The following is a 13,914-nucleotide window of genomic DNA, read 5'->3' as shown; positions in this document are numbered from 1 at the left end:
TTCTTTGCATATTCCAGGTGAGGAGATTGCCAGACCAAGACGATCTACTCCAACACCCACGACAACCCCAGGGCCTGGTTCAGACCCGCCCAGGTTAGTGTGCCATCATCACCAATCCTTATGGAACTTTGTGGTTCTGCTCACTATTGAATTATTCATTTTCAGTTGAGTAACCTTTCTAAATTTCACTGCCTGAATACTCTTGGTATATTTTGGACTTGTTGTTTTTCTTCTGTCTCGTATAAAAAGAGAGCACACAGCAGTGTTTTTCGGCCCACCCTTTGAGACCAATTTTGAAGCACACAACTCAGAAGGTAACGCTTTCCATTATGGAAAGTTACATTCATACTTATAAATAACCTTACATTGCTGGGTTATTTTATGGGGCAAAATGTTATATGTGGTTTACAAGATTATCCTGTTAACTGTCAGTGTCTCGGTAGCAGGACTCTTGGCACACTTTTTTTATTGCCTTTTTTTCCCCACCACAAATTTTAGTAATCATCATAAATTAGGCATAATTTGAAAACTTAAAGTTGCCCCATTATGCTATTTTAAATGTACCTAATTTTGATTTCAGAGGTCTCCCTACAATAGATTTATGCATCAAAGGTAAAAAAAAATTAAAAAAAAAATTCATATTATACATTTGCAGCATTACCTCATTCCTCAAAGAGCCTAAAAGCCGTTTGCTCAAAGATTCAGACTCTTTCAGTGATAATACTCTTCTCCGATTGGTCAGATGGTCCAGTCTATTGTGATTGGTCGACTGCTTTTAGCACATGCCAGAAACGAAACTCCCATTACTGTTTTTGAATTTCAGCTCCAGACGCTTCCTCAGCACTTGTACACAAATTGTTACGAACAGTAACAATGGCATTGATTTTTCTGTATCAATTCCATCGCGAGTCCTTTTGATGTGCGTGCAAAGTGTATTCACAGTGCCAAAAACAGCATCTTCTCGACGTGTAGACAACACAAATCAAACTCTTCCAGACCTCAGCTACAACTACAGTGTTTGAGGGCCGGTTGCTTGTGGGCAGCCAGTGAAGACCATAGGTTGGCATTATGCAAATTTGTTACGTTATATAGGTTTATAACAGGAAGTAAGGCAGGAATTGCAGACGACTCGTTTCAGCAGTTCACAATCGATCCTTTCTTTTAGGAGAAAAAATCACTTTATTTGTCTTCCGCTTTGATGTTTAAAACTTTGCAGACCTTATTACACACTAAATAAAAGGTAATATAGAAAATAGCATACCAGGGGCACTTTAAACACTCAAAAGTCATCCTATGAATACCGTTTTGAAATTGGACATTGCGTTACCATGGATATGATACAATAAAACCTTTTAGCGGGCTCAATTTTTGTGATATCAACTTCAAATTTGGAACACAACTTGGTTAGACATATGGCATTGATTTTCTAGCATTGAGTCCAAATTATTTTGTAAAATATATATTTTGTATAAAAAAATGTTCAGGTCGGTACATTTACTTTACAATAAACTCTTTACATTTCTATAACTTTTAACACTTTTATTTTTGCAAGCTACTTTCACTTCTGAAATAATCTGCTGAGTGTTTCCTTTAAAAAGGGACTTGCGTCTGTATTCTAAAGTATTCATAAATTACAACCATTTAAGTTCAAATCTATGCTCAAAAAGGGGGTGACAGTTAACAGGTTAATCAGTTTATCAGGAAAATGTTCTTCTGTGTCTTGCTTTGCATTGTCTTATGAAATATTTGTGTTGGTCAAGGATTGTATTGATGGGCGTTTCTTTCATTAATGTTAATGACAGTGTTCCTGGTTGAGCCGGAGCCCTGGTGTCAGTCCGCCTCTCTCTCCACCTGTGTTCTGAGCAGATCTCTGCCCACTGCTGGTACTGCTCCACATTCATCATCTTACAAAACAGTCTTTATTCAGCGCAATATTCAGTAAGGTAGTACTTCTTTCGAACATGCCCTGTCAACTGTCTTTTCAGTTCCGCCTCCACTTCCTCCAAAGAACATTCCTGTCACTCCACCTGGACGCAGCTCTAGCTCTGTAGAATCCTCCGGTATGTACTGACAGTTCCAATTAAGCATCCAAAAACATGTCATTTCATTCTTCTCAAAGAACTGAGTTCCTAGAATACTTGTTCCTAGCTTTATGTTTGTGGTAGGGGTGTGCGATTATTGTCAAAAATGATATCCCAATATTTTCTATGATTTTGTCGATAATTTGACTATTTTGCTGAGTGTGTTTTTGTGCTGGTACCTTTACTGGTTTAGGTCTGTTGTGGACATTTTTGCCACCTTAAATTGATTTCCAGGGGCGTTTTACCTTTATAAGGGATTTTTTTTCTAACCTTATTAGATATATGCATCATATTTTGTCAAATTTTTACATTTGATCAATAAATTCAATTAGAATAATAAGACACTATAGGCTGTTACCAATCAAATGAAATCAATATCAACAAAATCTTTTTTGCACTGCAGAACTGTTACAGAAGCTGCATCTAAAACAGCATTTGCGCTGAAATGGTTTAAAATCGCTTGAATATGTAAATTGGCAAGAAAAAAACATGTGCAAATGATAAACTTTCCCTCGATGAGGCTCAAACTTAGCAATTAATATGTGAATCACATGCGTGCCGAACCATGGGGCTTCACTGCCATTCACAAATCCTCTCCTGTGGCCTCATGGGATAGTACAGTGTCCATTGTGTGTTGCTCAGAGACGCACAACAGTTTCATTGCAGCTTTGTTTGGAACTATTTTCATTGGTGAAATAGAGCAAAAAAACTATATTGTCTAAAATGTAACACGATATTATTTCCTTGTTTATTGAACTGTTGTATAAAAAGTTATTCAAGACAAAAGCTCATAAAGGGACATTTTTGCTCCATATATTGAATTTTGGGGACATTCTAACTCTATTTTACAAGGCAAAAGAGAAAGTGTGCACTCTCAAAGCATGTTTTTGCAGTGAGCGACATACTCGATAATGTCAGCTTCAACATTGTTAAAACAACAATTATATGCACATATATGCAATACATATTGCACACCCCTAGTTTTGTGGTGGTGGTGAAAGATGGAAGAGTATTTGACAGTTCATTGTTATTCTTTCCAATCAGGTTATTACAGCGTGGTTCCTAGTGTCAGAGGACATGGATCAGCTTCGGCCTATCAGGATTCCTCATTATCTGACCCGGCCGCAGGGGCATTTATGCCTGACTTGGACTGTGTTTTCGGGCCTGTAGAGACGCCCAGGTCTGGATCAGATGTGGTGCAGTGCAGTTGGGTGAGCTTCAGCGAGGGCTCTCCCGCCAGACCTCCTCCACCAGATGAACCCGCCCCTTCCCCACCTCTGTCCTCTTCCCCTGCGGACTCGCCTCCGACCTCGCCCCTCAACCTGCCGCCTCCCGCCTCGCCCCCTCCCCCCCTGCACTCCATCCCGCCTCCAGATTCACCTCCACCACCACCGCCCTTAGACTCTCCTCTGAGTCCCCTGGACCTTCCCTGCTGCTTTCAGCTCCCAGAGCCTGAGCTCACCCTAGAGTCCCCCGTGACCCCTGCCAGCCCTGGACTGCCCTTCCTGCCAGCGGACCACCCTCCACATGGAGCCATACCTTCCCCTCTCACCTTGAGAGACGACAGTAGAAGAACCCCTGACTTGGCGAGCATGAGGGACGAGTTTACTGTGTTTGGCACATCACCCAAAGACATTGCAGCAGGAAGCTTCAGAGGAACCCCGCCTCCACTGCCCCCTCCTACTTACAGGAGTGTGATGGGCTCCCCGGGGCCCGGCAGTGGTAAGTTAGCAGTTGTTACGGAAAGGGATACTCCATCCAAAAATGGAAAATTCTCTCATCTGTTACTCATACTTATGCTATTCCAGTTGTACAGAATATGATTTTCTTTCCTCAGATGAATGCAAACAAAGATTTTAAGGATAATAACCCTTCTCTGTGAGTCCATATAATGCAAGTGTATGGGACCCCCAAAGTTGACTCTTAAAAAACCAAGCAAAACTAACACGAAAAGTAAGAAAAATACTACTCTTTTAAACCTATAAACCATTGCTTCCTGCCAATGGTCATACATTGTTCATGAGTTCATGCTTGATGTAAACATCCTCTGTGCTTCTGCATCACTTCTGTGCGTCAGGATGCACTTCACAACACTCTCATGAACCCACATATGACCGGAAGCAATGGTTTTTACAGTAATTCAAAAAAAAATTAAAATATTTTTCGAACCTATTGTTTCGTCAAGACATTTATTTGTCATAAGTATTACCGCCGAATCAGCATCAACTTTGGAGGTCCTTTGCAGTATACAGACTCACAGAGATGGATTATTTTTCTAAAAATCTGTTTGAGTTTATCTGAAGAAAAAAGTCATATGCATTTGGGATGGCATGAGGGTGAGTAAATGATGACAGATTTTTTTTTGTTTTGGGTGGAATATGCTTTTAATACTGAAGAGAGCATAATGACATATTGACATGGAAATAATGAAGAAAGAAAAAAAAGACTAATTTCTAGAGCAGTGGAGCATTACAGTATTGAATGGAGAGCTTCAAAATGCTAAAGCTTGCATCCATGGAGCTAATTGATCTTAGCTTGTTTTTTCAGTTTTAAGTTCAGTTGCTTTTGAACAAAATTAATGGTTTTGCGTTATTTTTTAAACTATGAATGCTCTCTTATTGGCTAGCACACCTAAATTTCATTATTTCCTTTGTCCAAAAATATTTAACATCTTACTTCACTAAAGTACTGGGCACATGACATACAGTACTAAAGAAAAACCATTGTAGTCATGTTTTACCAATTAATTCCCTTGTTTAGTTTAGTTATACTATAGCCATGATTTAACTAAAACAAGGGAACAAATCAACAATTTGTGGGAACAAATTCTTGTTTTTATGTCATGTGCAGGGCTCCGTACTGCTGTAATGGCATAATGGCAATATCACATTTCATCAAGGGAAATGGATAGATTATTAACTTTATTCAAAAGAGTTTACAGTCTACAAGAGATTACAGTTTTCACCTTCTCAGAGAAATACTGTTACAAGACAGAGTATTATTAATATTTTAAACTCATTCAGTATTATTAATAATCCATGAAACTAAATGAGAACCAATACAATTATTATTATTATTATTATATAATAAAACTGAACAACTGAAAGAAATCACCATGTCAACAGGAGCCTTGATTGAACCATTATTATCTTAACAGCTGCATTAATAATAATGTTATTAGTTCACCCAAAAATGAAAATTATCCCATCATTTACTCACCCTCAAGCCATCCTAGGTGTATCTGACTTTCTTCTTTCAGCCGCATACAATCTGAGTTCTATTAAATAATATCCTTGCATAGCATCCATGCATCATAAAAGTAATCCATAACTATAACCACAATCCATAACCACAACTCCAGTGGGTTAATAAATGCCCTCTGAAGCAAACCGATGGGTTTTTGTAAGAAAAATACTGTACAAACATAAATATTTATATTTAAAACTATAATCACTGGCTTCTGGCAACAGTCGTATCCATGTTCACAAAAGATTGTTTTCGCAAGAGGGGTCCATTCGCACCTAAGCTTACGCTACTCATACATCATACATCAAGTCAGAGGTCACCCTTCCGCCTGAACTCGACTCTCTCGTGATGGCACATATGGCCATTGCCGGAAACCAGTGATTGTAGTTTAGAAAGTATTAAATATGGATATTTTCCATGGCTTCACTTCAGAAGGCATTTATTAACCCCATCGAGCCGTATGGATTACTTTTGGAGCTTCAAAAACTCAGGCACTATTCAACACCATTATAAAGCTTGGAAGAGCCAGGATATTTTTTAATATGACTCTGATTGTGTTTGTCTGAAAGAAGAAAGTCATATACACCTAGGATGGCTTGAGGGTGAGTGAATCATGGGATCATTTTCATTTCTGGGTGAACTGTTCCTTTAGTAATAATAAAAATTAATGATAAATTAATGAATGACCACACTGAAGTACTTCTGGAATAATAATCTGATTTTATGTTCTTAGGGCCGTCCTCTCCCGCACGTGCTGGCACTCCACTGTCTGCTGGCAGCCCCATCCCGCCTCTTCCACCAAGACCATCATCACGACCGAAACTACCACCTGGAAAACCAAACCTAGCAGATCTGGTATGACTCTCTCCACTGCTGTGGAACATTTGAACAATTTCACCTCAAAAGAAAATGCCTAGTGGTTCTCAACACATTGTCAAAGACATTAGCCTACTGTAATCCCAGTAAATTACCATAAAATTACCAGAATTACACAAATATGCTGTTCATACAAGCAACGGTGTTCTGGCTTTTTAGCGTTAAATGGATGGTTCCCCCAAAAATGAAAATTAGCCCATGATTTACTCACCCTGAAGTCATCCTAGGTGTATATGACATTCTTCTTTCAGACGAATTCAATCAGAGTTATATTAAAAAAACGTCCTGGCTCTTCCAAGATTTATAATGGCAGTTGTCGTGGATTTTTCCCTAAACCTAACTATCTGGGGCGTCTGCACTCGACACCTGCCTTAATATCCGGGGCGTCTACACTCGACACCTGCCTTAATATCCGGGGCGTCTACACTCGACACCTGCCTTAATATCCCTGGCGTCTGCTCTCGACACCAATACCTTAAACTCTCTGCTCTTGCGTCTTCAGTCGACAACTGGCCGAGTTTCTAACTAACTTGCTTTCCTAAACTAGCTTCCTGCGCAGGAATAAATTGACAAACAGACCTGCAAATGTCCTTTAAATGCTTTAATCACGGCCAGGAGATCTTCCCGAGCAGTTCTCAGGGAATCTCTCCCAAGAAGCAAGGCCGGAGGATCTCAGACAAATTCCATTGAGAATCCCACCGAAAAACACATATACAACAGTTTTTATAGTATAGAGGTATGGCATAAATTTCATGCTGCATTACATAATTTCCCCACTATTTGATTGGTTCTTCATATGCAAACCCCTCTGTTACTAGGTAAAGCAAACTCTGATCTTGTGATTACTTATCACAAGGTTCTAACGATGACTTAATTTGTTCTAACAGACTGTCTAGGTTTACTTCCCAAAACTATGTTATTTTTACCCATAGACACATACTCAAAGTCACAAGTTTTTCCCCAAAGAGTTTGGAAACATTAAAAGCATATGAATGTTGTTCCTGCAAGAAAAACAAATGTTAGTTGATTAATTAAAATTCATTCACATTCCCTTCTCTGGTCGTAATTTTACATTATACGACCAAATAGCTGGAACTTTAATTACTCTAATGAATTATTCCATACCTGCAATCTAATTTACCTTTCCCAAATCATCCTATTATAAGTCAGTGACTTTAATACCACCTGATATCTCTAATCATACCATGTTCCATCTTTTACTTTATAATACCTGTCAAATATTCCTTCAATCAGCATCCTAAGTTGTAATGAAAATACAACCCATTTACAATGTTACCACATACACATACCATCTTCCACATACACATACCATCTTCCACATACACATACCATCTTCTCCATCTCCGTTATCCTCTTCCCAACATTCTATCTTCAAGCAATCTAATTCTATCTTTAGTAAAACACTAAACATACCATAGTACATTGCCTTTATAACTTTAGTAGACCTTGAGTCAAGTTTAACTATCATCTTTCTCTGGATTTTGAATCGCATTGATCTATTAGGCCTTTAACAGGCTGATACTGCTGCTGGACCAATTTTATTAACCTTATTTTACTAGCTTTTAATTCAAGCAGGCGATTGTTTTACTTAGTAAGATAAGATCTATTTAAGGATCTGTGTAATAAAATCTAACCAACCAAGTTCTAAAATCTTTCATTTTTATCCTTAACACAAATATCAATAATTGTATTATTTTGTTTCAAACAATGTCACCATTTGAAAATTAATTTCAAACAATGACATTCTTGCCATGATAATAGCTTTAGCTACTGATATGCTATTTAATCATTAATTACCCATCTTAAAATCCTATTTTCCCAGAATTAACTGATGGACATAACATGTCCTGCCTCTATTTGTTGCAATGCGGAATAGCTCATAATGGATCCATTGATCCAGATCATTAAATCTGTAACTTCATTCTGAATTAAGAAAGCTTTTTAGAATTTTGCTTTATGAGCAAATATTCTATTTCACTGAAATGTCTTAACTGTTTAGATTCATTTTACTGTATTCCTAGATAGACTAGACCCGCAGTCACCTCTCAGATATCAAATACAGACATTAGACAATACATGAAAGGAACATTTCAATAATCACACTGGTAACTTCTCTAACTAATAATATTCCAGAAATTATTTCCCAAAATCAATCTCATTTTGAAAGTTTTTCTTTTGCTATTTTAACAAATGGAAACACCTAAAAAATATTTAATGTAGTCATTAATTAATCGCTATAGAAGTTTACCCAATTTATCTATTCGGACCTAGTCTGGCAAAGTAACTTATCCTCTCTTATTAGAGAACAACTATTACAACTATTAAATTTTTTTTAGCATCTATGATATCTGAATTAGGGTTCTAAAACCTTAAAGTTTCTTCAAAAATAGTCCCTAGATTATTTTTATCTTTACAGTAATGTACCTATTTGGAGTCCCTATACTCTACAGAATTAAGAGATTTTCCTCTTCACAATTTACATGTACCTGAAATATTTTCAAATTAATCAGTAATTGTTCAAATCATGAGATCTAAATACTCAGTACAGTACAGTTTGATCGAACCAAATACAACATCAATAAACATCACACAAAATTAATTATCATGCTAAGCTTAAACCATTAGTTGGTCCACATCTTCCTCCAGATGTGTTGATCATCTCGTTGCCCCATGGACGTTCCAACTTCACCAGGGTGATTCTTTGCGAACCGTAGCAATGGGCGTTCCCACGTTGGCAAGGGAGGAAAGTTAAACTAGCACTTCCTTTGTCCCTCACTTGACGCTGTGCGTTGTCGTTGGTGTTGACGTTTGGCGTTGGCGTGTGTGGTTGCTGAGGGCTGGTTGGTGTAGTTCAAGTCGAGATGCTTGGACGGAGGTGTCACCGCACCCCAGATGGGACCTTGTTTGTGGAGTGAACCACAAAAACAACCTGTGAATGGAGACCTTAAGTATTTTTTTTAATTACAACATGTATCATGTCGCCGGACTCATCTGCTTGTCCGACCGGTCGTCCTTTTTTGATGAGACCTGTAAAATTTCATGTTAAACAGCAACAAGACAATATTTTATACATTTGGAACAGAATCAGTTCTGTTCGATGAGATCCATCATGACATCCTGCAAAAAGTAAAAAGTTAAGTATGGGGTGGACAGGGCAAGCTTGCTTGCTCTCTGCCTTCCCAAAGTTATACGCTGCACAGGTGTAGCATTGTTTATTTCTGCCACAACAATAAACCCAGACCAGGATAGTTAGTCAAAATCATCCAGGGTCGTTGTTTTGTTGGGTATATTTTAACCTGTGGGCGTATTTTAACCTGTGGGCATATTTTATAAATTTAGATACAGCTGTTTTGATTGACATAATTTATTTGTCTTTGAACACCATATTTCACACACTCACTTTCACACACTTTCACACACCCCTCTCTGGCCAGAGATTCATACATTCTTGTCTGCCATAGCAGTTTATGAACTGAATGGGGAACATTTATTATGTGTGGAATACCACTAAATCTGAACGTAACAAAGTTCGACGACGGAAACTACTGAACGTAGACACACTGTGGCATTCCCCTTGCGACAGTGTCTAAACGTTAGGATATCAATTTTCAATTGTCCGATGCAGTCGTCATGTGATTAAGTTTACACAGTGGACGTAAACCTAACTTTCCAAAAATCAAATAGATTAAACACTTTTAATAATAATAACCGTATAGACCTACAATTGCAGTTGAGAGAATCCGTTTTAATTTCTCAAATGCAATTGGTCATTCTTTGCACAATTTCAATTTTCCAAACTTTTTGTTGTTGCAAGCTATTTAAAAGAAGATTTGGAAATCTTCACACAACCTTTGATCCTTGGACAAAAAGAAAATAACATTTATAACATTTATATCTCGTATCCATGATGATGACAGCATGTGATTTCAACAGTTTATAATTAGAAAACATTGTTTCTATTGAATCTAGAAAATTACCTTTAAATGAAATGGAGTGACCAATATTTTTGCTTTTCTAGTCATAATTTCTCTTTAGACGCCCTGTGGCCTATATTGTATTTTTCTTTTCCATAGAATTCTGCAATGTCAATAACCTATTAATGCTTTTACATAACTCTCAGTTTTAACTGAATGTTAACTTCCGCTATTTAACTTCCTGCAGAAGAGCTGTTACTCACTGGTATCTATTGAAAGCAGATTCAAAGAGTTAGTTTAAACAGAGAAGAATATGAAAAATTGCTGAAACCAGTGGATAATCAAAAACAATCAAGTTAAATAATAACTACATTTGAAACGGTCTCTGTAGTGATCATTGAAAATGCAGCACCTAGCCCACACGGCTGATTGTCTTTCTGTGTGGATTGTCATTCAGTTGAACTTCAGGCTGATACAGTGGATCGTCAGGCTGTGATGGCTCTCTCATCGGTCTGACTTTTGCATCTCCTGCCACAAAATGTCATAATGCATGGCAAAATTGTCTTTAGGAAAAGTCTCAAGTGAACTGTCACCCCTGCAGGCTGAATCAGTCTCCCCATTCTGACCCCTCTCAGAAGTCTCAACTTCCTCTTTCAGGATGGCGGCTGCAGGCCCCACTTCCTCTTTTATTTTTTCTGCAGTCATCCCACTTTTCAAGGCAGCTGTCTGAAATCTTGAACACTCAGAGAACCGCAAAAATCAAATTAAACAGCTTAATTTCCAAAAGTCTCTTCTGGTTTACAACACAGCAATTCTTCAATTTATTAAAAAGCTTAGTCCTTCATTGCGGAAAAAAGCAAGCACTTCTTCTTTGCAAAGGTGCAGGAAAAAGCAGGAAAACTCCTCTAATTATAACACAGTGTATAATGTAAACAAAAGAATTCTTTGTCTTTTCTCTTTTACCAGAAACTAAAATAAAATGACTGTAATATGTCTGTTATGTGCCTGTTCAAATCACTGTAAGATGTCAGTTATGTGCTTGTTCAAATCACAATTTATATTTAAAGTTGGTCACCCAATCACATTCTCATACTATGCACAATGCACAAAAATTATCTTAGTTAAACATAAACCATTGACTCTCATGTTCTCCGCAATGAATCAGTTTTTTCACACTGTCTCCCACAAGGGATAACGGGATACAAATTCTAGACACCTTCATATAGAAAGTATAATATTTAGACACGTGCATTTAATATCTTACTATTTTTTCATCACTTTAAGTGATTGCCTAAATTCAAAAGCAGTGAATTGCTTAAATTATATTGCTCAGTTCTATATATCTCATCTACTTTAATAAATCTAAGTCTAACTCATAAAAGTTTCTTCATTACTCAAAATCTTCTAATTATCACAGAATGCATATTCCTATTATTATGATTTATAATTTTAACAGTTTCTTCATTTTTTAAATTATCTATTGATGTTATTTCAACATTTCTCTCTTTATCCTTCTTTATTTTTCTTTATCCTTTCTTTAATTCAATCAAAATCAAAGTCTTTTTCAAACAAAACTTCAAACAAAAAGCAAGTTTCATTACTACAGCATCTCAGAGTATTTTCCCTCTCAAATCTGGTTTCCAGCATGACTAGTTGCTATTTGCAGAACAAAGTTTCATTAAGAGCTTTCTAGGCGCACTCTCAAAAACAACAAATAAAATACTCAACATATACTAATTTGGTTGAATTTAACCATAATCATTGCTCTTATTAGCAAAGGTAAAACATTTTTTAAATCACTTAAATCTTTTAAATCTGATTACCAGTTTTCTTCAAAATTTTACTTAACAGAATTAGCCAATTTTTTAATTAAACATTTTAATTAATTTAGAAGCATTTCAAAGGAAAAATGTCAAGTCTGTCCATCCTACCTTAATACTTTAGGTCCTTTTAGCCCGACTGGAATGGTCCCTCTGTCGAACAGGGTTCTGCAGTCTGGCAGAGTGAAGACAACGTGGTTCCTCGTCCCCATCCATCCGACAGAGGGAGATTCCGAGGACTCCTGGCTGGCTCGCCAAAATGTCGTGGATTTTTCCCTAAACCTAACTATCTGGGGCGTCTGCACTCGACACCTGCCTTAATATCCGGGGCGTCTACACTCGACACCTGCCTTAATATCCGGGGCGTCTACACTCGACACCTGCCTTAATATCCCTGGCGTCTGCTCTCGACACCAATACCTTAAACTCTCTGCTCTTGCGTCTTCAGTCGACAACTGGCCGAGTTTCTAACTAACTTGCTTTCCTAAACTAGCTTCCTGCGCAGGAATAAATTGACAAACAGACCTGCAAATGTCCTTTAAATGCTTTAATCACGGCCAGGAGATCTTCCCGAGCAGTTCTCAGGGAATCTCTCCCAAGAAGCAAGGCCGGAGGATCTCAGACAAATTCCATTGAGAATCCCACCGAAAAACACATATACAACAGTTTTTATAGTATAGAGGTATGGCATAAATTTCATGCTGCATTACATAATTTCCCCACTATTTGATTGGTTCTTCATATGCAAACCCCTCTGTTACTAGGTAAAGCAAACTCTGATCTTGTGATTACTTATCACAAGGTTCTAACGATGACTTAATTTGTTCTAACAGACTGTCTAGGTTTACTTCCCAAAACTATGTTATTTTTACCCATAGACACATACTCAAAGTCACAAGTTTTTCCCCAAAGAGTTTGGAAACATTAAAAGCATATGAATGTTGTTCCTGCAAGAAAAACAAATGTTAGTTAGTTGATTAAAATTCATTCACACAGTGAAAGGCCGTTTCTGCTTTGAAGTCCATAAAAGTGCATCTATCCATTATAAAAGTGCTCCACACGGCTCTGGGGGGTTAATAAAGGCCTTCTGAAGCGAAGCGATGCGTTTAAAAATAGGTAAAATAAGAAAATTAAAATAATTATTTTTGTTGTTTATAATTATTTTAATTTTCTTATTTTACCTATTTTTAAAGTCCATTAACTAAATATTCTTAATGGTTTGCACTTTTTATAACCAATGAATTTACATTACTTTTCTAGTTTGTGAGTTTTTTACAAATAGCATTTTCAACCCCAAAAGATATTTTGGAGCTTGCCCAAAACTATATATACATTTGTTTATATATAAATTATATTCATTATAAAAAAAAGTTAATGACTTCCAAGGTCTAGAAAACACATTTAATTCTTAAATAAAAATGGCAGTTGTTAAGGACACAAAGTAAAATAAGAAATATGATTTCAGTTTACATCTTGATTTGTATCTGTTTTAGCTTAATCAGAATCTTGTTTTATCTCATTTTAAATATTTAAAGTCATCTTTGGAAGTGTGCTGAGGGCCCCTGTTTGAGAATCACTGGCCTAGGAAATTATTGCTTTGGTTGTTGGATCTTTGGATCCAAACATTAAACTCAAGTATTTCTGGGTATTTATACCCATGTACTGCTCAAAGACAACAATAGTTGCAATTGTTCACTAAGGGAGTGTGAACTAGGCGTCAGATTTGTAATGCCTGGTTCAAGCTGTTATTTCTGTTTCCCCTCAGGCCCGTCCCTTCAGCCCCCCGATCCACTCCTGGAGTCCTCCACCCTTTGCTCCTCTGGCCAGAGCTGAGAGCACCTCCTCCATCTCCTCCGTCACCTCTCTGAGCACAGCCTCCACACCTACACTAGGCCGAGAACTGAACCTCTCTGTGTCAGGTGGGCCACAACACAGCTGTCCCAAGTCAGTTATCGC

At 37.4% G+C, this 13,914-nt stretch overlaps 1 protein-coding gene across 1 annotated transcript in view; it reads left to right on the top strand.

Moving 5' to 3' along the window:
* The window catches only part of sgip1b (SH3GL interacting endocytic adaptor 1b), a 36,633-nt gene that overhangs the window by 11,427 nt on the left and 11,292 nt on the right, over positions 1-13,914 (top strand). The window contains exons 10-16 of the mRNA XM_084119477.1: positions 18-93; positions 250-314; positions 1,803-1,883; positions 1,986-2,060; positions 3,126-3,803; positions 6,061-6,182; positions 13,724-13,877. Coding sequence (XP_083975603.1) covers positions 18-93; positions 250-314; positions 1,803-1,883; positions 1,986-2,060; positions 3,126-3,803; positions 6,061-6,182; positions 13,724-13,877 — 1,251 coding nt within the window. The remainder of the gene's footprint in view (positions 1-17; positions 94-249; positions 315-1,802; positions 1,884-1,985; positions 2,061-3,125; positions 3,804-6,060; positions 6,183-13,723; positions 13,878-13,914) is intronic.

This window comes from Abramis brama, assembly GCF_963993115.1.
Source record: "Abramis brama genome assembly, chromosome: 7".
Lineage (NCBI taxonomy): Eukaryota > Metazoa > Chordata > Actinopteri > Cypriniformes > Leuciscidae > Abramis > Abramis brama.
Note: the sequence above shows the minus strand (reverse complement) of the source record. Positions and strands in the feature narration are given on the sequence as shown.